Genomic DNA, 27,585 nt, shown 5'->3' on the forward strand with positions numbered 1-27,585 from the left:
GCCTCGGTGGACTATTATCTTGCGGTATGGTCGGAGGATCCGTTTGTAACTGTATGACTATGTTCGATTCTCCTTCATGTTCCTGGAGCTTATCCTTGTGCTTACTATCTTCCCGTGGGCTCTGAGTATTTTCGGACGGGGGGGTGGGCGCTGATGGGTTTTGATTCTATGGCTCCTCTCCCGTTGTTATTTCCCTGTTTTCCCTTCTTCTTTTTGTCTTTGTGATTCTTTCTTTACTTTTATCTCTTCTATATTTCGGGTTCTGATTAGGGCGACAGGCACGCTGCTGGGGGGTAGGCCATAGCCTTCTGCAGGGGTGCAGGGTGGGATGTGCGGGGTGGGGGGGGGGGTCTGTCATATTGTTTTTTCCCTTTTTTTTTTTTTTTTTTTTCTTTTTTGGTTCTATGGCTCTTGTTTTTTCTCCCCTTTTTTCGGGACGCGGTGTCGGCGTGTGGCCCCCTGGGGTGTTTTTGCAAGCATGGGACTTCTGGTTTTCCTGCCGTCACGGTGTACTACGCATTCATTACTCCTGTTACCACTAGTTCCATGTGCCGGTCTATTCTTGAGTGCTTCGTTAGCCGTGGGGCGCGTGCAGTGATGCGGCGTTCTTACTTTCCCCCCTTTTTTCCGATGTCCTTTCCCCCTTTTTCCCCCCCTCCCCCCCTTTTTCTTTCCTCCCCGGGGTTGTTGTAGCAGAGGGCTCTTTGTTTTGCAAGCCTAATTTTAGTTCTGTGTATCATTGTGTGTTCTCGTAGTGGTGGGTGGGCGCTGGGCAGCGGTTGCAATTGCTTATTACTGTGGGACTCACGTTCTGCCTTTGCCAAAATGTAACTGTTCTTTTTGAATTTTCCTGTGTTCGGTACTTCTGCTTGCTCGCGGCCCGCCACGGCCCTCTGGACTTCACTGATTGCCAGTATTCTGCTATACCCTTTCTTCTATTATAAAATCAACCTTCTCTCATCCTGCTCGTGGTGGTTGCTCGGTGGCTTTTCGCCTTTGCTTTCCGTATGGTTTGCTGTGATATCCTGTTGGAGCTTCTGTACTGCCTGATATGTTTCTTTCATTGTGGTGGCCGGCCCGATGGGTTGTAGGCCCGTATTTGTGAGCGCTTTCTGTATAATAAAGGTTTTAAAAAATAAAAAAAATAAAATGTAGAGCTAATCAGGTATTTCGCCGGTTCCATTACGCCTGATAAAATCACGACTTAGCAATGTATTGCATGAGAGGTGGATCATAATGCTAGATCCACCTCTACCTATTTACAAGGTGTTCTCTAACTGTTGGTTTTATCGCTGATATTCCTGTGATATTGTATTCCTATCCGCGCTTTTGCCGGGATTTCTATCACCTCCGCGATGCGCGTTGTAAATAGTGCGCTGACCGGGCGATAGAATCCGGCGTTAGGCGGCGTTAGATTTCTGCACGCTATATGCGGCCAGCGATAATTATCGCTGCCGCTTGCTGATATGCCCCATAGTGTTTCATAGGTGTACTATTTTGTCGTCAGCTTTGTATGTCTGTATTACTTTTCTACACATTCTACATATTGGATTTCAGGACGCAGTTCTTCCGCCATCCGTTGTCTTGCTTTATTTGTAGTCAGTTCTAAGTGGCTTCATTGCAACAGAGTGATATTGCTATTTTGTTAGGAATGTCCACCGTGATTCTAGCAGGACCCAAGGGGGCTTGTGTTGGGTATAGATGTACAATCCTTGTTTCTGCTTTAGAGTAATGATACAGAATTACTCTACTGTCCCTTCTCTATAGGGTTTCCACAAGGACAAGCTTTAAGAATAATCTAGAGACAATGGGACAGATTTACAAACCCTTGCGACACGTTTACGCCGCCGTTGCGTCACTTTTGTGACGCAGCAGGCGCGTAAACCATGCGCCACGTTGCCACTTATTTACAACGTGACGCATCTAGGCAAATGCGTCATGTTGTAAAGCACTGTGCCACATGAAACCTGCGTCAGGTTTCATGTGGGCGTTCCGTTGCAGTGTGGGCGTTCCGTCGGAGGAAAGCATCGGAAAAGGGATGCAGTGAAAGCTACAAGATTTCACTTAGTCACTTTTCCGACGCTGCTGCGTCAAAACCTTGCGCCTGCTTGAAGCAGGCGTAAGGTGTGACACAGCATGTTGGAGATAGGGCGGGTTGAAACAGTACTGGAGTTGCATCGCACCCGCAACACGACTCTCGCACTGCGCCAACCTTACGCCGGCAGATACGTCACGCATCCGCCTATCAGTGCGCCATGGCGCGCCTCATTGTAAATGAGGCACAGGGTCAAGGCTGATTTGCATATGGCCATGTCTGAACTGGGGTGGCTTGGTGAGCAAAAAAACGATGGATTTAGGCCCAGATCTCTGTACTGGGGTGAATGTATGACATTGTTCTGCATTCTGTCCATCAACTGTTGTTTTTGCATTTGTCACCCCGAGTGGGACGGGTATGCTCAGACGTGAGTCCCGTGCTCTCCACGCACTGAAGTCAAGCTATCCTGGCTGATGACGGCTGATAGCCAGAAACCGGTCCTAGAATGCTTGATTCCGGTCCAGGGAAGACATGGCTTGGCAGTTCGGGCTGGACTGTTCCCATGAGGCACAGGGTCAAGGCTGACTTGCATACTGCCATGTCTAAACTGGGGTGGCTTGGTCAGTATAAAAACGATGGATTTAGGCCCAGATCTCTGTACTGGGTTGAATGTATAACATTGTTCTGCATTCTGTCAATCAACTGTTGTTTTTGCATTGGTCACCCCGAGTGGGACGGGTATGCTCAGACGTGAGTCCCGTGCTCTCCACACCACTAGAGTCAAGCTATCCTGGCTGATGACGGCTGATAGCCAGAAACCGGTCCTAGGATGCTTGATTCCGGTCCACAGAAGACTTGGCTTGGCAGTTCGGGCTGGACTGTTCCCAGGAGGCACAGGGTCAAGGCTGATTTGCATATGGCCATGTCTGAACTGGGGTGGCTTGGTGAGCAAAAAAACGATGGATTTAGGACCAGATCTCTGCACTGGGGTGAATGTATGACATTGTTCTGCATTCTGTCCATCAACTGTTGTTTTTGCATTGGTCACCCCGAGTGGGATGGGTATGCTCAGACGTGAGTCCCGTGCTCTCCACGCCACTGGAGTCAAGCTATCCTGGCTGATGACGGCTGATAGCCAGAACCCGGTCCTAAGATGCTTTATTCCGGTCCAGGGAAGACATGGCTTGGCAGTTCGGGCTGAACTGTTCCCATGAGGCACAGGGTCAAGGCTGATTTGCATATGGTCATGTCTGAACTGGGGTGGCTTGGTGAGCAAAAAAGCGATGGATTTAGGCCCAGATCTCTGTACTGGGGTGAATGTATGACATTGTTCTGCATTCTGTCCATCAACTGATGTTTTTTCATTGTAAATGCGGCGCATCCCCCATGGTGGCGCACGGGTAGTTTTGCGTGACGCATCTTTCTTGGCGCATCCCTGCTGATTTGCAGGGATGTGCCAGAAGTTGTAAATCTGCCCCAATGAGTTTCCACATCAATGTCATGCTGATTTTACTTGTGTACAACCTTATTGGTAAACTAGTTTCCATTACCAGTTACTGGTTACTTTCACTCGGTGTTGCTTTGTTGCCTTCTCTTTCCTGTTTCTATCCCTACCCTACCTGTACCTACTCTTTCCCGATGTAGTCATTGCCCGCTCCTCTGTTTCAATACACACACTCTGTTCTATAGATTGATATTTCTGGATCTTAAGGGTACTGTCAGAGACCCATACCAATGGATGTTTAGATTATAAAACCCAGCAATAAGACTATTATGTTATTTGATGTAATTAGTACTAAGGTAGGTTACATGCACCGGTGAGAATCACATTAACAGAGCCTTTGGAGAGGAGCAATGGTTTACATTTGGATCAGAAATCACAGCCACATATGTAATGAAATAATCATAGAAAGTAGAGCGGAGATTCCTCACAGAATGTTTAGGGCTGACACACCGACATAATCATTCTGCGAATGCTGCAAGCAACCAAACATTTGCAAACAACGTCACCGCAGTCAAGGCCAAGCTAACAGGAGTTGCGCATGTGCATCCGGTCCTTTCTTGAGGGGGCTGAGTCCAGCCAGAGGGACATCAGCATTTTAAGGGAGCCAAGTACCCCAGGAGGGTGGGAGCCGCCGGGACGTTGCACACCCCCTTGCCGGGTTCCTCAAACATATTTAACTAGCCTATAAAATATTACAGAATGGTTAGTGAACCCCCTCTATGACAGCGTAAATGTTGCTCTTCAGTTCGTCACAGTCACTGTGTGCATATATGCAGATCACTGCATTTATTATTGCATTGCCTGTACTCCATTGGTTCGCCCAAGCTGCAACAGCATTGTATACGGAAACTTACACCATGTATGCATTTACTTAATACAGCTTCTCATGGTCCTGTGCTTACTTGTAGATGCTTCTTAACGGATAGAACACAAGCTGTCTACCTGGCACCTTACTCCTCAGAAGCCCGCAAACTCACCTGCGGAGTGCCTTAAGGTTCATCGCTCAGCCCCACCCTCTTTAACGTATACATGATCTCTACATCATCCGCGCACACAACTTCAACATTCTCTCCTGCACTGATGACCCACAACTCATACTCTCCCTCTCAGACAAGACCCCCAACCAAAGGAACAAGCTCACTGCCTGAACGACAGTAGGCACTAATTGGATGAAAGGCAACTGTCTCAAACACAACACCGACAAGACAGAAGTAGTGATCTTTGCAAGAACAGTTAAGCATGGGACTCCTACTGGTGCCCGGCTGAACTGGGACCCACACCCAGAACCCACACCAGGAACCTCAGAATAATCATCAACAACACACTGAACATGCACGAGACATGAAAGTCCCTGCTTCCTGCTTCCATACCCTGAAGATGCTGAGGAAGAGTTTCAAATGACTCCCAAGCAACACCAGAAAAACTGTCACTCACGCCTAACTGACTAGGAGACTACAAACCATCCAGACCTCGGCAGCTAGACTCATCCTCAACCTCTCACTCAGATCTCACATCACACCACACCTCAGTGAATTCCACTTGTACCTCAATTCAGACTCCTCATACACACATACAAGACGCTTCACAACTCAGGCCCCAACCACCTGAGCAGTCGCATCTCCTTTCAATAACCACCTGGCAACTCTGCTCTGAGGACTCGCACACATCCCAAATATACACAGAACCAAATCAGGAATACAGGCTTTCTCTTACATCACGCCTAAAGCCTGGAATGTCCACCCACTCCACATCAGAGCCTCCTCTTCTCTTCTTGAATTCTGAAAGATCTGAAGACCTGCCTTTTCAATTAACCAACCTACCTTAGGCAAGGCTAGGCACACACACCTGCTGAGTGCCAGGATACCTTCACAGGTGATAATGCGCTTTACAAATACACGACATATCAAAACATAACATTTTGTGATTTTGAGAAAAACAAGCTAGACTGGCCCTGCCCCTTCCTTGTAAACCTTTCAGATTAAGGCAACTCTCAGGAAGTCGCCTAAATTCCTAACAGATTAATTCGCCTTTGCATTCTCCAGGGTGCTAACCTGGACTGATGTGAATGACGAGCAATCAAGCTCAGAAAAAGATCAGTCAAACATTTTCACAGCTGGAAGGGAGGTGATGATAGTGGAAACAGATTGGCACATGCACAACCAGCAGACTTACTATCTCTTTGCTGTCCTTGTCGAATGTCGCTTTCACGAACAGGGATCCTAAGGCGAAACCCAGTGTGTCATCCGTGTTAGAGATGCAGGTCTGCCAACGGGGCGTACATGACTGATGGAGAGTAAAATAGAACAATTTAGAACATATTCTGAAAGAAATCACTAAAGAGTCTAGTTACAGGCGTTGTTATACTCCGATGGCATCACCCATGCAAAGACTGGGACAAAGGCTCTCTCTAAACCTAACCAGCCCATGTGAAGGCTCTGCTAGAATTTGTGAGAACATGTTTCTGTTTTTGTGCATCTTTCCCTTTATTTATTTTATTTATTTGAAGGTTTTATATAGCGCGAACAAGACCCTTGCGGGTATCAGAGCGCTTTACATGTCATGTCATGTGAAGATGTTAATGTCCAGTCCTACAGGGGAATGTGAAAGGCTGAACACCCATGTGTGTTGGTAATGAGTTGGGCAAGCTACAAATCAAATACAAGTATAGCCCATTTAACAAACACTGGCAATGCCAGTAAGTCTGGCCTACGACTGAAAGTGCCTTTGTATCTTTAATGGGTTTAGGTACTCAATAAGTCATCATACATGCACTTTGTCACTGACCTTTGCACGCATGTATCCATTCATCCATCCACTGATTCATTATTGCATTTGCGCTTTGATACAACCACCATAAAACACACAGCAGCAACAGATGCAAGATAAATTAAAAGAATATAAGTAGAAAAAAGAAAACATGCTGCCATCTAAACACCAGCCATATGCTTGTAATAATGACATTGAATAAAGCAATGGGTGTCTGTCTTGCAGAGGTATTGTACATAGTCTATCATTGTTTTAATGTTTCAGCATGGTCACCACGTTTAGAACCAATATGTTGGCCATCTTGGAATGATAAAACAATGATACACTGTGGGTGTTGGCATTCCATAATGGTTGCCTGGTTTGAAGGAAGTGGCCACATGGGATGCGGTGCACTGCAGATTAAATGAGCAGCAAGCAAGCGAACCTTCAGAGGACTCAGGGAAACTCCCAGTCTCTCAAGCCATAAACACTGATGCACTCAAAGGCTCTTAATGAACCTTTTCATAGCCTCGCAGGGCACTGAAGAGGTTTTCTTTAAGGATGCCAATGGAGTTTTTCTGCCAACAGACAATGATAAGGCATGAGGGGAAGCCTGTAGCATAGTGTCAGGTCCTGGAGTGCATTTATGATGCTGACACATGAAGCTGCCAACTACTCAGCACAAATGTAACTTGGGAGAAAGTATCTGCTGCATTAGGTCAGAGCCAGCACGCAAGGAAATTCACCTGCCTGGCCCGTCACAAGAAGAAGCATCTCTTTGATAAGCTTGAGGAGGCCTTGATCCACAAGCCTCTTGGCAAACATCACTAACCTTTCTCACCAATGCATTGTCTGATAATCACAACTGCAAAGTTAAAACTCTCATATAAGGAATGAAGAAATTTGGTAAGCTTTCATCTGGTGTTAAGATTACATGCAAATCCAAGATTAATATTTAGGATGACTTTAACTCATGAGGCTTTGAACAGAATCCTGTGGAGAGGAGGGGTGTGTGCAGTTCCTTGCTTGTTCTCCCCACTTTGAATAACTTTTCGGGATTTTAGTGATACGTTGCGTAGATCCATTCTGCCATTTGAGCAGCTTTGCATCACTAAGCACCATATACCGTCATGGGAGCGGGTCATGTAGCCCCTGGTGGATGGTCTACTTGTATGCCTGTGGCCCGGAGGCCATGGCCTGCACCAACCTTCCTGAGGCTTGTCTACCCTATTTAGAAACCTCTTAGTGCCTGGCGAGGATCTCTGCGCTGTGCAAGCACTGTATAGGTGACGCTGTGCCTCCCTTCTTAGCAATGGAGGTTTCCTGAGTGTACGCCATGTTTAAAGCACCCACCCTGCAAACTTTTATATTTAGAGAAAACCAGCTCCTAGAGTAAGGGGTTGTAGTCCCTAAACAAAAGATGACTAGTGTGATGCACAGGGAGATATCTCCTGTATGTACGCTTCATTGTACATCTCTTCTGCCCATATGTGTCATGCCTTGCATGGCAGACCCTGGCAGGGAAGATGAGTGACAGTTGCCGCACTCTAAATAGGACAGGACGATTGTCACAGTGACCTGGCAGCTCTTTGGCAGACAAGCTGTCAGGTCAGAGGTTTATAATGCTATAGATCTCAGGGGCTCTGCCAATGTAAACACAGCACTCCCCCAAACTCTTAAAGGTATCAGAGATATTATGAGAAGGGGACCTGAAGGATAGGAGTGATGCCCTGCGGGTACAATGATGCAGAATGAACAGACCTTGTCTGATGATACCAAAGTGACAGAGAGACACACCAGTTTTGAAGAAGGTATAGTTAGGTAAGAGAATAAGATTAAAGGGAGAAGTATGTGATGGGGCAAGGCAGTGCAATCGGCTCAGTTTCTTGAAAGGTGCCAACACAATGAGCATCCTCAATTGTGTGATAAGGGAGAAATGGACCTTTGACATAGGGCTGGTTCAGTCTCCTGGAAAGAGGCCAGTGCAGTTGGCTGATATAATCTTCTGCGGAGGGTTGAGGCAAGGGGTATGAGATAGTATAAGAGCATGGATGGCAACTTTCTAAATCAGCATACACACAGGGGGCCAGATTCATGCTAGATTTTCAGTATCAGTTCGTAAGATAATTTTACAACAAACCTAAATGGCAGGTATCTACATATTATTGTGAACTTCTGGCAAAGATGAAGACCTACGTTGGACACCCTTGGTTTACATCTATGAGTGTTTTCTTGGAGAAATTAGTTAGTAGGATAAAAGGCTTCATCTTCTTGGGCATGGGAGTGCAGGCAGGTATACAAAAGACTCATGCTCCAGAGACCAGTCAGTCAGTGAGCAGAGCCTGTGTCCTAGGAGGTTCAGTCAGGGGTAGACAGGAAATCTGGCTATGGATTACGCAGGATGGTAATGTCAGTAGAATTGTGTTATCTTCCTAGTAGAGGGTAGGCAGTTGGATGAGAGGCCTCTCTTAATCAGGGAGGGGTTTGGGTATCTTCAGGAGGGATATCTTTCAGATGATGCCAAAGTATTACTGAATAAATGCGATCTCACCTTTTTTGTGCCGTACAGCACCTCCAGCAGCTTCTCCTGGGCACTTTCAAAGCGGGTGTCCAAACTGGAGGCCATCTTCTGCACTAGGTTCCACATCATATAGTTGTTCAAGATACTGAAATTAGAGCAAAGAAATGATTGCAGAAACATGTTGGCAAATGCCCAGTGATGGGTGAAGCCTGCTAATTGGTTACAAAGAGTTTTGTTTTTTTCAGAACAAAATAAGTTACAAAGAGTTTTTGATTGACATGAGAGTTGCTATGAAGGTATGTTAAAGGGAGTCAATTTGGGATAAGACCTCAAACAAGGAATCAATGCTCCCCAGGACAGAACCCCAGCAAATCCCAATGGAAAGACCTGGGTCAACCACGCGGTCATCGATGGATAGCTTCAGTCAACCAAAGACAACAATAGCGTTCAGTGCTTATAAGGTCAGATTGATTGTATGTACAAATCAAAAGGGGGGAGGTAGAGGTTTTTGTAGGGATCACTCTACTTCCATATCATATAACGACCACAGTCAAAGGGGAGTGAGTGCTACTAATCTATAAGGGTCTGGGTGTGCTCACTGTTATACCCAAAACCCTCAAAACATACAAGATGATGGATGGAATGTTGCACAATGGCGAAACATTCACCCCCAGTCACAGATCTGGGTTTAATCCATTGTTATTTTGTTCACCAATCCACCCCAGTTCAGATATGGCCATATGCAAATCAGTCTTGACCCTGTGCCTCATGGGAACAGTCCAGCCCGAACTGCCAAGCCATGCCTTCCCTGGACCGGAAACAAGCTTCCGAGGACCGGTTTCTGGCTATCAGCCGTCTTCAGCCAGGATATCTTGACTCCAGTGGCTCAGTGAGCACGGGACCCACGTCTGGGCATACCCTTCCCACATAGGGTGAACAGCAAAACACACAAGATGATGGATGGAATGTTGCACAATGCACCCGAAACCCTCAACCAATCTCTGCCATTGGTGGAGTATGTAATCACTACTGTGGTATGTTGTTGGACGGCATCATCGGGTTTCGCACCTAGGTACTAGCTTCCTTAGGGGAGTACTGTCTCCTTTTGAGGAAAAGTACTGGTGGGACCGGTCCGATGATGTCTTAAATTACCTCCTGTATTCCGAGAGGTGCCTTTAATGTGGGTGGAGTATGGACTCCCCTTTGATTGTGGACGCAGATTGATTGTATGTCTGAGGCAGGCAAAAAGGTCTCCTAGTTTCCCCTATGGCAGTGTACCTCATTTAGAACGCTTTGATTTTCCCGCCACTATTTCTGTCAAGTTGGACTGCTTTTTCTATATGAAAAATGGATTCTCTATTGTAAGACCCATTCCCTCTTCCTGAAATCTAATCTTCTAATGGTTGCCATTAAATGTATGCACTACCATGCTGAAGACTGTGGAATGTCTGTGCTTTGCCTATCACCAAGAAGCCTGTTGGTGAATATGAACCTTCAAGATGTCACACTCAACTCGAATTAGCTGGGAACTTGCACAGAAGGACTTCATTGGGGACCATCAGCTGCAAAGAGGCCCATCAGCCCATAGGAGTGGTTTCCTTATCACAGCAATAGAGAATTACGTCTACCACACTCCGATATTGGGAGGTTGCAGTTACGTAAGTCCCGATTGCACTCTCACAAGTAGGAAAATGAATAGAAGGTGTTTCCGTGGAGATGAGACCCATCCAGTCTTGCAAACCCAGGCTAGCATCATACTAGAGGTATCACTGTCTTCGAACAAATACATGCACTAATTATACCTGCTCTATGTATAGAGTAAATCAGGAGCCAGGTTTACCACTGGTTTGTTCCTCCCAACTAGATCTCCATGGTACTACTTCTGGTCTCCTCAGCTTCCCTAGTCTAGAGCAACCCTAGGGATGAGGGGGATAGAAGGCATTCTCGGGTGGGAGTGAGTGGCATGTGGGTTTCCAGGATGTGGTACCAGAGTATCGTAGTCAGAATACCTTCTACAAAAATATTGTGTGTGAAATATAATTTACAAAAATATTGCCCATTGGAGTAAATAAGAGAAAATATACATCAAAAGGGATATTTTAGTGAACAATATTAAGGACATGATATTTACGTCAAGACAATATTTTTGTTTACAATATCCTATGTTATGTTATGTTATTTATTTCTTTTATAGCCCACGGCTACTCCGGAGAGTGTCCCGGCGCTTTATTGAAAACCAGTCGCCGAGTAACACAACACAATACTGCAAAAGGGAACAACAGAAGTCAAGAAAAAAACAAGCTACTGGGCGAAAAGCCAAGCATATATCCTAGCATATAACCTATGATAGTATGCCTGATAACTCAATCACCAGGTATTTTTGTTGCTCTACTATACACTAAATGAACCCCAATGTATTTACTTACGCAATTATATAAATATGCAATTCAGGAAATTCGTGACTGTCAATATCATTTTAATAACTTGAGGGAGAAAGAAGATTTTAAAAAAAAAGCAGAATACTAGTTCCTCCCTATATCACAGCTATACAATCAACAATTAACTCCGCATCTGCTACTGATCTACCCATCAGGCTGGGTCCCCAGTTGGCCCCCGCAGGTAAGAAACCTTGACAAAATAGAAAAGGGTTGGCATTCTTTATCATCTGGCGGGAAGCAGTGTTTACATGGCATGCACTACAACGCATGCGATTACAACGCAGTCGTTACAACGACCCTGTTGTTACAATGCAAACCATTACAACGCAAGTCATTTCTAAGACTTGCTGTAGGGGGCGCTCTAAACTAAGGAATAGTATAATTTACTATTCCAACTTCCTTCCATACTGTTGCACACGCTGGAGTTGGAATAGTAAATTATGCTAGTCCTAAGTCCAGCACAACCCCTACAGCAAGTTGTAGAAACGACTTACGATGTAATGGTATGCGTTGTAACAACGCGGTCACTGTACCGACCGCGTTGTAATCGCATGCGTTGTAGCGCATGCTATGTAACATCGCATATTCTCATCAGGCTCTCTCCTGAATGGAAGCCACAAACATTCCGACTCATAGAGGGTGGCCAGTACTCATAAGTGCATCAACAGGTCAAGTCCTCCTGGCCTTACTTTTGGCTACTTGATATTGTGTATGTATGTTTCTACAACCTCCTTATAGATGTTTCCCTGAGTCCACTAGCCTCACCCTAGTGCTCCATACTGAAAGTGCCCCAAAACTAACATTGTATTTGACCTCTGCAAAGGACTGGTCTGGCGAATACCCTTGTAGGTGCGTTTCTACTGTCCTTAATAAGGTAACCATCCTGAAATTGCTCAGTTGGACTTTGGAGAATGTCCAATTATGGAGCATGAGTGGAGTGATCCAAAGGCATTGAGAGATGAATGGAAAATAAACATGAACCATTTTCTAAGCAGGTATTACTTTCTGAATCTCCTAGTTTATGAGCACTTTGAAAATCCAAGGTATGTGTCCTCATTTACACACAGCTTTATTTTGTATGTCTGTGTGCAATATGAAAATTCCAAATGCCTGACTGTCTTCTCTTTTGCATATTTCATGCATAGGGGAGTGGAGTTGGCCTAACGGCTAGGGCTGTCAACCTCGAATCTAGGGAACTGGATTCGAGTCTCGACAATGACGCTGAACATCCTGTGGTTCCGGGCAAATCACGTAATCTCCCTGTGCCTACCAAAAATGAATGTGTCCTCATGTAATGCAACTGGTGCTATGTAAAGTGCTCTGATGCCCAATTTGGGTCAAGTTCGCGCTATAGAAAGCTCTGTAAAATAAAAAAATGATTAAAAATAAATATGTTGCCCTAAGTGGGAAGGGTATGCCCAGACGTGGGTCCCGCACTCACTACACCACTGGATTCAAGCTAGCCTGCTTGATGAAGGGTGATGCCCTGAAACCGGTCCCAGGATGCTTTTTTCCGGTCCAGGTAGGACCTGCTTGGCAGTTCAGGCTGGACTGTTCCCATAAGGAACAGGGTCAATGCTGATTTGCATATGGCTGGGTCCAAACTGGGGTGGTGTGGTGAGCAAAAGAATGATGCATTAAACCCAGATCCTTGTGACTGGGGGTGAATGTTTGCATTGTCCATCATTCCGTCCATCAATTGTTTCTTTTGCATATGATTGTCTTCTCTGAGCAGGAACCTTTAAACAAGAAACCATCGCCATGGATGAATGAAACAATCAGATGCCCAAGTCAGGAAGAAAACAAGGCAGGCAGAGCCCCAAACATTGTGGAATTGTTTTGAATGCCTACTTAAGTTATACTATGGAAATGTAGCAGTTAAATCCCTCTGCTCACCCATGTAGAAGAGGCATCCTTTAGGGTAAATGTAAAGTGCCCCTTGCTTACTTTATAAGTAGCAAGTGACACTCTCTGAGGGGCAATACTGTCTCATCAAACATTTAGACTTGAGAATGTTCTATAGAAGAAATATATTTTTATTCAAATCCTCAGACTTTCAAGCATCAGATGTGGCATTCCTATATCACACATAAAATCAAACATCATATCAAGCTTAACCACAACACACTTAACTTTGCGCTGCTAATATATAAAATATACCATCACACCCTACTGTATCACAAATATCACACATCACATCACATGTAAAGTCACACAAGACCCTATCTCACATAACTTCACGTCATTCTGCATCAGTTCATCAGGGGCGGCCCTTCTTAAGTTCTTGCTGATCTCTTGTGACACCTGTCCCCGAACAGTCCAGCCTTACCTCTTGTCGGTGGTATTGATGAGATCGGACACCTGCTGCAGGTACTCCTTTCCGTAGAGTACCACCGGCTCTGTGTCGTTCAGGTCTAGCGGGGATAGTGCGAAGGATATGTAATCCATCCAGTCGATGGCTGGGGCCAGGAACTGAAAAAAAGTAAAAATGATGAAGACTGAGACAGTGGGTAACACCCGAGAAAGCAAACTATGGCAGAAAACATGGGGAGTGATGTGAAGTTCTCCCAATAAAACTCCTGTCTATAGTACTCATTCACATGGAGATTGTGCATTTAGCAAATAATAAAAAAACACAACCATAAATGTAACCCCTTTGAACCAGGGAAAGAGGAAAACACACTGAGAGCATCATAAAGTTCCCAAGAACATGCAACTCACAGCTAAGAGCAATTAATAGATGGAAGTGACAAAGAAGAGTTGAATAAAAGGTGGTTTCTCATTTCTGGTCCCCAAGGGTGGCTCAGAACATAATTTAGATCAACATATTCTAAGTCTAAAATCCACATATGTTGAATATATTGTGCCTCGGAACTTTAAATTAGAGTCTGGGCTGGGATTTCATGACTTTAGAAGGACACCTCTTTCCGTAACAAATGGCGCTCGATGAATGACAGCCTATATGAGCTAGCACTATGGACAAGTGGGGAAATAAACACATAACACTTTAAATATTGGACCTACAGAGGTGTGCTGTGCATGCGTCATAGGGTGTCTGAGCATCTTCAAAACATTAGCATAGAATGTGACCCCTACGGTTACTTAGCCTCTTGAACACGCCTGTTGCCCTTGAGTTCAAAAGTCTCCCATGTACACCATAGTCAGTGTTTAGGTTGAGTCCCTGTAGCACCCAGGACCTAGCCTTCATGACTGTTTGTGATGGCTTTGAGGTTGTTTTGATGTGCTGTGCTTTTGGCTGGGGCTCAAAGTTCACCGTACACTGCAACGACAGGTGGTAATGTTTCACATATGTTCGCTTTAGCACTTGAGCCTGGTTGCGGAAAAGGACAGTGCCTGCGATACACACATGTAGATTGTCTGACTATAGAGAGATCTGATTTGCTGATGTGCTGAGTAAAGACAATACAGATAATTAAAAGGAATGTTTCAGTGAGTAAGTAATTCAGCTGAATGTTGACACTCGCGACTGTAGGTGACGCAGATACCCTGGGTCACTAACATGAGCACTAGCTGCTTTGCATAAGAGGGACCCTGACAATATACCAAGGGCCTAAGCATCTGTCAACCCATAACACATCTGACATGGTTAAGAGGCAAACCCTGTGATAAAGATAACAGGCGAACTCCAGGCGTGTTACACATTTCAGATGGTCACCCAGTGACCGGACCAGACTGCATGGAAGGGAATGTCAGAGTGAGCTGCCAGGCCAGAATGGAATTTAAATGCCCCTTTGCTAAAGAACAGTGAGCTTGATTTTCAGGTGTTTCCAGAAAAAAACCTGCAATTGTGGTTTTCACTCAAATAAAACAAGAACATCCCCACCCTAGTCCCAGGTGGCTGTTCATATAAATGGGCCTCATCAGTCCAGCTCAAAGGTTGCAGTGAGATGACGCTTCCTAGTGCAGGGAAACCTTTACCTGACTGTGGATGTGCTCTGCAGCTCCACTGTTGACAGTCTGTGCAGACAGATAATAAGGCTTGATTATAGGAAGAGGGAAAATGTGTTGCGTTGCAAAGTGGTTTCATCGTGTCCTCCTGGGAGCGATCCTGCGTCACGGTAATGCACAATTACTTTTTAAATATAGATGACACTGAGTGCCTGGAAAAAGCTAATAAGATGGTTCAGCCACATTAAACGTCTTGAGTGAAATTCATAGGTAATGTAATTAAAACAAGGAGGGGCATATGTGTAGAATGGTTAGAATGGTTCCCAACACTTTATTATTGCCATAGTAAAATATGTGCCCAAGTGAATATAAAGGTGATGCTATATTTGCATAGTAATGATGGTTTGGTGCCAAAAATTAAATGCATGTGTAACTAAATTATATGTTGAACCTATGGAACATTTGGACTCCCCGTAGTAGGTCTTACCCGCTCCAGCAGAGAGGAAGCGTGCATAAACTTGGAGGGTGACCAGTCAATGGGCACTCTCAACAACTACAGTCCTGCTCAAGTGAGTCGGCTGCATGCAAGCATCGTGGCAGCACTCAGTGGCTACCCCATCGTGCTCCACAGCGATCATAGGGTGCTTCTGCGCTTCTCCTGCAGTGAACGTGTCCACGCTCCCAAAGGCGGAGGGTTGATTCCGATGCTCCTGATCTCGATCTTGTTGAGGCGGCGATACTTCCACAGCATCGTCGGTCAACCCAAGGGGTCAGGTCAGATGCAGTCCTCATTGCACCTGGTCACCGAAGAGTCACATGCCACAATTATTTCTGGCTACCCCTCCTGGCATACGGTGTTGCCGCACCAATGCCAAACAAGGCTTCATCTCTTACCGGTGGCAGTCCTTACCAAGGCAACCCCTTCTGGCCTACGGTGTTACTGCTACAGAATCGCACACGCTTCAGCCCTTTTCTGCAAGGCAGTCTTTTCCATGGCATCCCCTCCTGGCACATGGAGTCGCCACAACAGTTCCGCACATGCTTTTGCTTTTACCGCACAGAAATCTTTACAAGGCTATCTTCACTGCGGCCTTCTCCTGGCATACGGGCTTCACCGACTCAAGTCTGCACATGGGCAATGACCTGATCAGTGCAGCAGACATCTCCTCGCACCTTGCACCGAAGGGCTCCCTACTGGACCTCGGTCCCTCCAACGCTCTCCTCTTCCGCACAGGGCACACTGGTCTTCATAAGTAGGCAGGCTCTGGTGCTACAGGCTGCAGAGCAGGTGGTCTTGGTTTCCCTAGTTTTGTCCTCTCACCCAGCAGAGTCTTTCACAGTTTCCCCTCCTCACACAGCCTGTCTGGCTTCTCCTTAAATCACATTTTCGGGGCCTCAACCTCCCCTTCTGATTTCCAGAAACCAAATGTGATTTAGAGTCTGGGTCTATGAAGTTTTATGTTGGGGTTCTGCTTCTTTTAAAGTACACACTTCTCCTCTCCCGCTTCCTTTTGAAAAGCAGTCTGTCACAGCAAGAGAGCCCCCTGAAGCTGACAGTCCCACAACACAGCCCATGGGAGTGACTAGAGTTCCCACCTGGATGTGAGCCGCAGTGATATGTGCATCAAAAGGTTAAACCTGGGCTCCCAGCCCCACTCTTTATGATTCCCTTATGAGCTACATCTTGTTCCTGAGATGTGCCCATGCCCCTTCCTTGTGATCTCTCACTGAATCACAAAGCGCCCTTTGAAGTGTCCAGGGGAGCCTCACTCCCTCTCGCCAGTTTGCCCACCCATCTCACAGGAGTGCAGCAACACACAAATCTGTCTCGGAGGATTCCTCCTTCTCATGTCTTCACCAGGCAGGCCTGGGCTTCCCAAACTGGAACCCAGGGTCCTCCATGTTATGTATCATTACAAGCACACTTGCACTCAGTGAGTGTACACAGCACACACACTGTCCATCACTGTTAACTCCATGTATTGTGCCACCACAGACACACATACACTCAGCAAACACATTCACTCTGTGCGACCTGCTCAGTAATGTAGTCTTTCTGAGTTGCCTCTTGCAGGCACACATGCATTCAACACACACATTCACTATAAGCGCACAGTAAAACACTACACCCTTTATGTGCTGTACTCCTCAGAGGTACACGTACACCATCATGCACGCACTGCACAACAGTGCTCTATCTCTGTACTGTACCCTTTCCAGGCACACATGTATACAGCGCACAGTCACCTCTTCTACGCTGCACACCACTTCACACCAATTTGAGGTAGGCCAAGGATGAGTTAGGCACAGACAGCGGAACTTCAAAAAGGTGAGTGAGGCTAGTTAAAAAGGACCAGTTCCCACATACTGACCGCTACACAGTACGCTGCCACTACTGCACTCATGCTGCTTAACTCTTGGTGAAGGAGGACCAAAAGAGGCTTGAGTCCTATCACTACCTGGCCTGTACCACTCTATCTTACTGAACAACAAAATGGCCAAATAGGTTCTTTGTGTAATTTTATACCACACCTAGCAACAAATCCTAAGCGGGCATCATTTTCATTTAATCACTTTTTACTTATTTGCATATATCTGCTGGAAATATTGCACCACAGCGCATTAATTGCTACAGAGCGACCGAAGAAACAACAAACCGTGCGGCGTCGAGAGTTTCCTTGTATCTCTGAGAACAAGACACAGCAGTATTGGGAGGAACAAAAGACAACAGTGAAGGCCACTTCCAGTCCACGTCCTGAAGAGAACCCTTAATTAAACTCGGGGTTCGAAACGCGTTGACCCTGTGCTGGAGCAGGAATCAGAATGGGTGTTACAGGGAAAGAAGTATAGGATGAAATTCCCCCCTGAAACCTGACCCTTTGCAAAAACAGTTTCCAGCACAGTAAACAAGCAGGCCCTTGTAAACTATTTATTGTCCGCTTGTTTGTTTATATTATATTAGGACTGGTGCCCCATTAATGAAATAATTGAGGCATCCCACATTTCGTGTTTATGGTGTGTATATGAATGTTTTACATTGATTGTCTGTCGTATTTCCTTTGAAGTTTATGTACTGATGGTGTCAATTTTTCACAGCAGTGTTCTATTTTGGATATATTGAAATGTTATAAAAAGGATATATGCAAATAAGTAAAAAGTGATGAAATTAAAATGTTGCCCGCTTAGGATTTGTTGCTAGGTGTGGTATAAAATTACAAAAAGAACCTATTTGGCCATTTTGTTGTTCAGTAACTCTTGGTGAAGGCAGTAACCTTCCCCCACTATGAGGGCATCACTTTGGGCAGTCCTCATGGTCCAACAAGACCACAATCCATGAGACAAGTCTATTTCATTGCACAAACACATTATCCGTGTTTGTCAGTCACAACAAAAATCAGAATTAGAGATCCAGACAGTAGTACGGTTGGGCACTCAGGGCAAGGGGTGCACGTCCGTTACCATGCAGAGGACTTTTATGTCCAAACACCAAAGTGTATGCATTGTAGTTGTGTGAATTGTGACTTGGGACCTCTACAGCTAGGAATATGTCTAAATAACAGGAGCATGTGCCATAAACAAACACAGTTTATAACGTGTGCCTTACGGCGTGTGCCCAGGGATAACGCTTCCTGCTGCCTGATCTCTGATGTGTCATGGCATAGTTATAGGTCATGCATGTGCCTTTTAACACAAAACCATAGGGGGGCCATGGTGAAGACATGAGGAGGAATGGAATCCTCCATCTGCCTGTTTGTTATGGACCACAAAAGTGGATTGAGGGTGGTTTACAGCAGAGTTTTCTCTGTCATTAGAGAGCCAGAGATGGAGTTTGCCTTTGTTGTGGGTCAGTTGTGTCCAGTGTTTTTCCACTCTCTAGCCATCAGAAGCATAACAGCATGCCCCACAGCAAATGCTTAATAAATGTATGTTATGCAGAATTCAAATATCATATTTTATATGATGCTTCTTACATGGTGTGTTGCTGCGCTGTAACATGCATTCGGTGAACGGAAAGGTCTCCTAGGAGTGACACAACTGCTTCTTGGGTGCATTTGAAGGTCACTGGAGGTCACGTAGGCGGTGCACTTTAAGAGATGGTCCCTTGACAGCTATGTGATAAGTGACAATGGCTGGGATCTCTCACACCTCCTTGTCCTTCTCCCTCCATCTACCAGAGACTCTGCTTCGTCCAATCTCAGCGCCGCCAATTTTGGTTACCATGGTGACCGTTGCCAAGGAAATGTCCCATGTCACAACCTGACACATGCTCTTTGACATGAAAGGGTGAAGGTGCGTTAAGTGACACAGGGGAAGGGGAAGGAGCTTGGGGATGGATGAGACATCACACTGAGCAGGATAGAGGAGAGCTGAAGGTCAAGGCAGAAGTCCAGGAGTAGGGAGAGGGTACTGGGCTCTGAGATAGAATATTGAAACCTGAAAAGATGAATCTTAACGTGTGAGGCTCTAGGCATGTCATGTACCAGCTGTGGTCGCAGTCCTGCATCAAACGTTTATGCATCAATAATACATGATGAGCCTTCAGCGTACACACAGTGTGAGCACCATGACTCCCTCCACCTCACTCCGCCTTCTCCGCACCCACACACACACGATTAGACAAATATTAATACAGAAAACAGCACTTGAACATTGCATGGACATTCAGACCTGGTAGTCATTTATACGCCTGAAAGTACATCCAGATTCAGCGCAACTTACTAGAGATACTACAGTGGTTCTCCCTCACCCAGACCCCAAAGGTCCCCTCTTGTTCACATCCTCAAGTTTTCCTCACATGGACGACCCAAGGACAATTTTTAGTCCAGATCCTTGATATGCCCACTGCCTGAACATCCATCAGGTCTTCTCGCACTCAGGATAAATCATTTCCTCTTGGATGTCTTCCTAACTCTTGGGGACCCTTCCACAACAACATCCTCAGAGTTTCCTTGCTAAGACTCCAACAAAGAATATGTCTTCCAGCCTCAGGGCTGGAGAAATATATAAATACCAACATTTTCCCTCAACATTCTACCTTGGAGCCCCGCGTTCCAGCCTGATGGGTTCATGAAAGGTAAAATGCACAGAAAGGACATGACGTCTTGTGCTAGTGAGCTTAGGAAGTCACACCGCTCATCTGCCTCCGTAACCAGAACCGAAATGGCGATGAACAAAGGAATGCAAAATCCTGGTGGTTATAAGGTGTCCAAGAAACAATAGACCAGATTTGCATGCAGGTCGCAAATACTGAGTGCCAAGGGTACGCAAACATTTCGCGCACTGTTGCTCATTTTGTGATGTGACCTATTTACTGATAGGTAAGATCTCAAAATGCTCAATTAGAACAGGGTTACAGAAAGACCTAACTAACAAATACTAATTAGGAAAGTTGGTACTTGTGACCCCCTGTGATTGGGTACCAATGAAGAGATGGGGGCCGGCAGACCACTGCAGGACCTTAAGTTTGCATTGCCAAGCAGGAAACTTTTTTATTTAGCAGCCCATGTTCCTTATAGATGATGCTTACTAAAGTTTACTATTTGGGAAGACATCAAGTGAGCAGGCAGTGGGCTTCAGAATCACTGCATGCGCCCCCCTAGGCTGCGCTACACAATTCCCAAAGAAAGAGCTGTCCCTCTGGGGGGAGGGCATGTTTTTGTACTTCTGCCCCACCTCTTTCAAGTGCCTGGGCATGGTCTATACCAAAAAGATTCATGATGTTTACAACACACCTTTCTTTTTTCTCACCTGCCATCTCTTTACATCTTTGTCTGGATGGTCACCAATTAAAGATTGGTGGGCGAACAACCCAAAAGAACTCCACATCTTTCGCCTCCTGTCTGTCTGCCTCTTTTGTTATTGGCCATAACAGGACAAGAAGTTAAAGTAACAGCTGTTTTGGTTTCCACTGGCTGTTAAGCAAAGCACGGTTTTGCTTATGTTCAACACCTCCCCTTCCTCCAAAGCGATAGTGTTACCATTAAACCATGAAATTGGTGTGGATCCCTGCACTTTAATTACTCCTACCTGAATGTGTGTGCTCGTGATAAGATTATTTTTATACATGATGCCAAACTGTGCCCTACATTTGCCTTGTGCTGTTTTTGCATGTGCTCTTAATTCCTTACAAACCTACTTATAGTACATTTGACCTACTAAGCCGCGTGGAAATGTGGAAATGGGCATGCCAGCTCTGAAAGCTGCAACGGCATACACGGCATGGTGAGATGGATGTTTCTTCTATAAGGAAATAGAATTTCATGTGACATGGCCATTCATGATTCGTGTTCACAGTTTTTTGCCTGTACATCATCCAATAGTTCATACGCTTCACAAACCCACTGGTTTGAGGATTATCTAACTTGTAAACTTCTTATTTTCTAGAACATAAACCTGACACCATCTTGTTTGGAAAATCATTTCTAGAAAACAATTCCTGACTACCCTACTTTGCCTTTTTTCCCTTTAACAAATGTATTTTGAGTCATCCATTAATCTTGTTTGTGTCCGTAAACTCCAGTTTTCCTCTGAAATGGGATTATCAGTGTCCTGGTATTTCCAGGCATATTTCCACCTGCAAACAGCAAGTGGGAAGATGCCCTGAAATTGGTCTAGAATTTGCAAAAAAAGTAAGGAAAATATTTACATTTATAGGCATCTTACACCTTTGGCCACAGGGCATTGCCTTTCCAGTGATCTTAAAGGGGACTTTACCAACTGAATGTGTTTGTTGCTTGTGGTAAAGGGTAAACGCTATTAAAGGTAATCTCTGTATAACTGACTATTCCTAACAAAGAAAATGCTCTTAGATATTCCTTCTTGTGTGCAACCTTCACAGGTGCCCCTTTGGAAATCCATGGTCTCATAATGCCTTACGATATTACTCTCCCCCGGATTCATAAATCATCTGTTCGACAGTGTATGCAGTACAAGACTTTGCGCATTGTTCACTGGGCTTTTCATAGAACAAGGCATATTTTTCTAAACAAAGCAAAAAACCTTATATCATTCACAGACCGCTAGATTGAGATGCTCATGTCTGCCATCAGTTCCCATGCTTTTTGTGTGCTCATTGTTAAGCAGCCATTTAGAGAGGTGGGAGCTAAGTTATGAAACAAAATTCCAGAATATCTCATGCATTGGAAACAGAGCTTTTCTTCCTAATTGGTTGAACATAAGGACAGATATACATTTTTTATGGAAGTCTAGAGCTAAGAATCAACTGATCAATATGTGCCACATACAATAATGAAATAAAGTCAAATAATAAATTCTGAATATGCCTTTAGTAACATTTTGACCCAAGGTCAATTGACATGTTTTGGATCCAAAAGTCTTTTAAATCGACAGCAATGTTCTTTCAGTTCCAGGCTCAGACAACTACAGATTGCTATTGTGTTACTTGCATGAGAATTCTCAAATTGTTATGTATTTTAGAATCACTGAGAGATCTATAACTATTCAATGTAACGATGTATCACAGAGCTATTAAAGCAGAAGTAGAGTGTACAGCAAGAACAATGACATTTTATGTAATTTTCATCAATAGTTACAATACAAAACTGTGTTCAGTGGTGATCACACTATGTGAGAGACAAAGAAAATGTGCACAATAGTGTATATACACAAATAAAAAGACACAGTAGGACAATGAAGTATAATGTCAGAGGCTCTAGAAGAAACACCATAATATTACTGCCTAAAAAGTTCACACTGTTTCGGCTGTGGATTATTAAGAATCCATCATCAGGACTAGTGTTCTGAGGAGCATTGAGAATCTTTTAATGAGGGTTAATAGTCAGTCTGGTCTGGTGGCTCAGTGAACTAATGCGTCCACTGTAGGAGCCTGTGAGTGACCTCATGGTCACAGGTTCAAACAGACCCTCCAGCTTATCGCGATTTCGCGATTTGCAAAACAATCGCGAAATCGCGCGATCTCTGCAAATGCCGCGATATTTGGCATAAAGCCCGCGAAATTTGCAGTTTCCCGTTTCCGCACCCATTTTCCATTTGATTTGCGGCTTGCGCGGCGAGAAGAGAAGGAGCCAGGAGGTCGAGGACGCGCGAGGGAGAAGACCACGGCGGCCGAGAGAGGGAGAAGACCACGGCGCCGAGAGAGGGAGAAGACCACGGCGGCCGAGAGAGGGAGAAGACCACGGCGGCCGAGAGAGGGAGAAGACCACGGCGGCCGAGAGAGGGAGAAGACCAGCACCACACCAGCAAGAGGGGGAGAGAGCACGAAGCGGCAGCGACACACAGGAAGACTCTTCCTCATTCCTCAGAGACTCGCAGCAGGAGGAAAGCCGGCCGGCGGCGAACAGAACACTGACAGGTACCGTCCGTAGGCAAGTTTAAAAGCAGCTGCGTTAAGAAGCGCTGCCCGGGTGGGAGGGGGGCAGTGGAGATGTGGAAGAGGAGAGAGGGAAAATCTTTTATTGCAGGCCTCGCCCGGCCTTGGGTAAAGTTTTTATTATTTATTTATTTATGCACTTTTATATAGCGCGGACTTTACCTGAAGGCGTCAGAGCGCTTCACATTAGGAACAGAGATGAAACATAATGAGAAACCTTACAAAAGGACAGATTGCAAAAACATACGTTACTTACATAAGGTAATAGTGACATTTGTGAGCAAACAAAATACATGAGGTGGTAAAAACTGTGAGCAACCAAAAATACATGAGGTAGTAAAGGTAATAGTGACAATCGTGAGCAAACAAAGTACTTGAGTAAAAATTGTGAGCAACCAAAAATACATGAGGTAGAAAAGGTAATAGTGACAATCGTGAGCAAACAAAATACTTGAGTAAAAATTGTGAGCAACCAAAAATACATGAGGTAGTAAAGGTAATAGTGACAATCGTGAGCAAACAAAATACTTGAGTAAAAATTGTGAGCAACCAAAAATACATGAGGTAGTAAAGGTAATAGTGACAATCGTGAGCAAACAAAGTACTTGAGTAAAAATTGTGAGCAACCAAAAATGCATGAGGTAGTCAAAAGTGCACAAGAGGAGATGAAAGTGACAAGTGTGCAGTTATAAGAGAAAACAGAGTATAATTTGAGGTATAGTACTGCAATAAGTGCTAGACACTCAGGCACAGGAACAAGCGTTACGTGGGCAAGGTCAAACAGTAAGATATCTGTGTTTGGTGTTGCAAAAACCCCAAAATAAAATGCCGCTAAATGCCGCTAAATTTCCATTTTTGTGCCGCTAAATTTTCATTTTTGTGCCGCTAAATTTGCCAATCCATGCCGCTATATCCTGGGGGGTCTGTTCAAATCCTGGTGGGGCCATTCAATCTTTCATTCTTCTAAGGTTGCTAAAATGAGTAGCACTGAGTTGGATAGCAATAAAGCATCTGATATTTAGCACCAAGTTACCCTTCTGGGTGAAAGTGCGCTTTACAAATACACACTATGTTATGTAAGACGTTCATGAGTAAAAAGTGAGGCATGAAATAATTGCTGGCCAAGTGCAGGATCATGAAAGTAGATTTCTTACAAGCTATTGAAATAATCCACATGGAATTCATGGCTGAAAAATTCACGCTAAATTTGAAATGAACGGAAGACAGCAGAGTGACTATTGCTGTTTGACACTGCTAGGAGTCTGGAATTTCTCAGTTGTGAATTTCCATCATACTTCTAGTTATTATTATAATATCCCTAAATGCGTATAAGATGTATTCACATGTACAGCGCCTTAAAAGATATTGCTATAATATCTCAGACCATGAAGGTCCATACCTACCTGTAACTCAGCCACAGACATCTTATGATAAATCTTTTCTTCATCACGCCTCTCATCCTGTGGTACCGTGATGTTGGCGAGAGTGGTCTCAAGCTCCAGAACCTGCTTCATCTGCTCTTGGGTAGAAGACTTCTCGCCTCCGAGCAAGATCCCAAGCTCCACCATATAGTCCAAGTACGCCATCAGCACCTGTGGAGATACCATAAAGATGGTGGTCGGACGTAGTGTACTAGTAAAGTACCATAGAAGCGAGTATCATTTTTTAAATGATCGGAGGCTTATTCAATAAGAGCACGCAATGAATGCAGAAATGTTCAAAACAACACTGCCTTCGCAGCAAGATTCAAACTACTGGAATGTGCTTATAATCCGTGTAAGCATCTCTTTCCACATAACAATAACACTTATTTCCTCAGTGGTCCTTGGCAGCTTGTGCTATTGCAACAGTCTAATGGCTCATATCCCTCTTCGTACTTTTAGAGCACTAGGCAAAGTTATATACCTTGCCACTAGAACCCTCTTCAGTCGTCCCAAATATTCTCCCATGTCATTCTGGCTTCACCATGCCAGCTGGTTTCAGCAAAACATTGAGCCACCTATAAGCATAAATGGTACAACACAAAATCACCTTACTGGATCCAAAAGTCTTTATGCCAAAACATATTACTTACAATCAACTAACCAAAACCTCCGTGTCGAGCCGGGACTGCTGTGTACATCATCCATACCCTGCTCCTTCATCCTATTCAGATTACTGCACTAAAACTCCCACAGAAAACTGAACTTAATCTCAGCACTGAACTCGCTGAAGACCAACGTCAAGGAGTATTTCATAGAATGGAATTTTTTCCTTTGAAAATTTCTTATGAATTTTCGTCTTTATTCCAGAATTGTGATGAAAAATTTGTATTTTCTAAAGATAGAAATTTGAAATATCTGTAATGACTTATTTATATGTGCTTTTATAATCTTTTAACATGATCGAATAAAGACGAATTGATTGATTGATTGATTGAGTATCTCATCTTACAAGAACAGACATAGCTGCTAGTGGTCTGTGATGTTGCATCACCACTTACAGTCCTTCCAGTTTATATCCACAAACACCGCTTATTAGATATGTACCATTGAGACTGGTCTTCTGAAGAGCATTTCCTTCCAAAATGGTCATATTTCTAATAAAATACCAAAAGCACCACAGTATGGTTCTTTTACATTTCCGCAGATGCTGAAACTTCTAGAGCTGTGCTTCATACAAGTGTTTTTACTCACACTCTGACCTAATCTGCCTGCCAGACCCTTTTTCCACAATGGACCTAGACGGGACATTCTGCCATAGCTCCGCCTCGCACAATCGATAAACCCACCTTACCTTGTCATTGGTTGTCTTGTTCAGATAGTAATCTCGAGAGGGCAGAAAAAGACCAGATTGGTCCACCTGCAAAAGAGAAAGACAGAAGATTGCGTGATCCCTCGTTGATTGAAATGACATTTGTCACCTCCTCTACCTTGGTTTGAGGAGCGTTCACCCTTTTTCAAATTTCTATATCAAAACTGGTTTCGAGAAAACTCCGATTTCCAATTTCCTACTGAAGCCTGATCTTGATCTAAGTTCTGGTTACATACTATTTCCTTTAAATTCCTAACATTTTTCATTTGACAAATAAATTCACCTAACCAGACCACTAACCTAATCCCTGGCAGGAATAAGAGCATCCTAAAAATCAAAAACACAAATGCTAATTCCTTCATTCATAAGCACAAATTACATTCAACCACACAAATTCCACAAAATCATTACTTCAGAGTGCTCAGTTGTGGGAGAACTATTTTTTTGTCCTTTTAAACATTGCCCATCCTTCTCATTACAGCTTTTGTGAAATTGATGCTTAAACGATATTTACCCACACAAATTTCACTAGGTTAAGCCTAGCAAATTGTGTGTGTCGGGTATGAGGGAACTGCAATATTCTGAGTTCCTAACTGAGAAGAGAGCATTATGGTTCTGAAATGCAGAAGATGGAATGAAGCTTTATGACACTATAGATATTACCTCAGCAAAATACCAGCCCAGCTAGAATGCAGTCCATTGTCATTAAAGGGAGAACTAAAAACCTCACCAAAGTCCTCAGTCTGAACAGGATTACAACGTGTGGTACATAACCACAAAGACCTGAAATGCATTGATGTTCGAATTGCGTCATCCATCAAAATTTGTGCAGGGTAAATAAATTTAATATAATGAGTTTTCAGCTCATAATGATAGAAACATACAATATTACTGTGTTATCCCATAATGATGCAATAATCCAGCACGTTTCTGCGGTAAGACCCTGCACGATATTACAGCATGATTTTTCCAACCCATACAGAATGAGCCTGTCACATGCACTCTGTATCTAGAATACCTCTAAAGTATCTCTGTCCATTTATTACTCTATTTTGAACTATGTTGAAACTCATTCCTTTGATACTGTTTTGCAAACCGCTGAAAAGTTCCTTTTTAGTCAGTGTTTTAACTCTTGCTTACTGCTCGATTTGAAACGGTATGGAGTTTTGTCTGTTTCATATTTTACTCATGGATTGGTTAGACTCTCCAGAACTAATTGTGGGTATGTATCAGGTGTTCTCCCAATAGAAGAAGGAGCGCACCCTGAATATCAACCCCAGGATATCGATG

The 27,585-nt window shown here is 44.3% G+C and overlaps 1 protein-coding gene across 1 annotated transcript in view; it reads right to left on the bottom strand.

Moving 5' to 3' along the window:
* The window catches only part of ECE2 (endothelin converting enzyme 2), a 309,525-nt gene that overhangs the window by 26,626 nt on the left and 255,314 nt on the right, over positions 1 to 27,585 (bottom strand). Inside the window, exons 7-11 of the mRNA XM_078667332.1 lie at positions 26,278 to 26,343; positions 24,906 to 25,094; positions 13,573 to 13,715; positions 8,836 to 8,950; positions 5,712 to 5,822 (exon numbers count right to left, since the gene is read on the bottom strand). Of these exons, the coding sequence (XP_078523458.1) occupies positions 5,712 to 5,822; positions 8,836 to 8,950; positions 13,573 to 13,715; positions 24,906 to 25,094; positions 26,278 to 26,343 (624 nt within the window). The remainder of the gene's footprint in view (positions 1 to 5,711; positions 5,823 to 8,835; positions 8,951 to 13,572; positions 13,716 to 24,905; positions 25,095 to 26,277; positions 26,344 to 27,585) is intronic.

The sequence above is a fragment of the Lissotriton helveticus genome, chromosome 11, assembly GCF_964261635.1.
Source record: "Lissotriton helveticus chromosome 11, aLisHel1.1, whole genome shotgun sequence".
Lineage (NCBI taxonomy): Eukaryota > Metazoa > Chordata > Amphibia > Caudata > Salamandridae > Lissotriton > Lissotriton helveticus.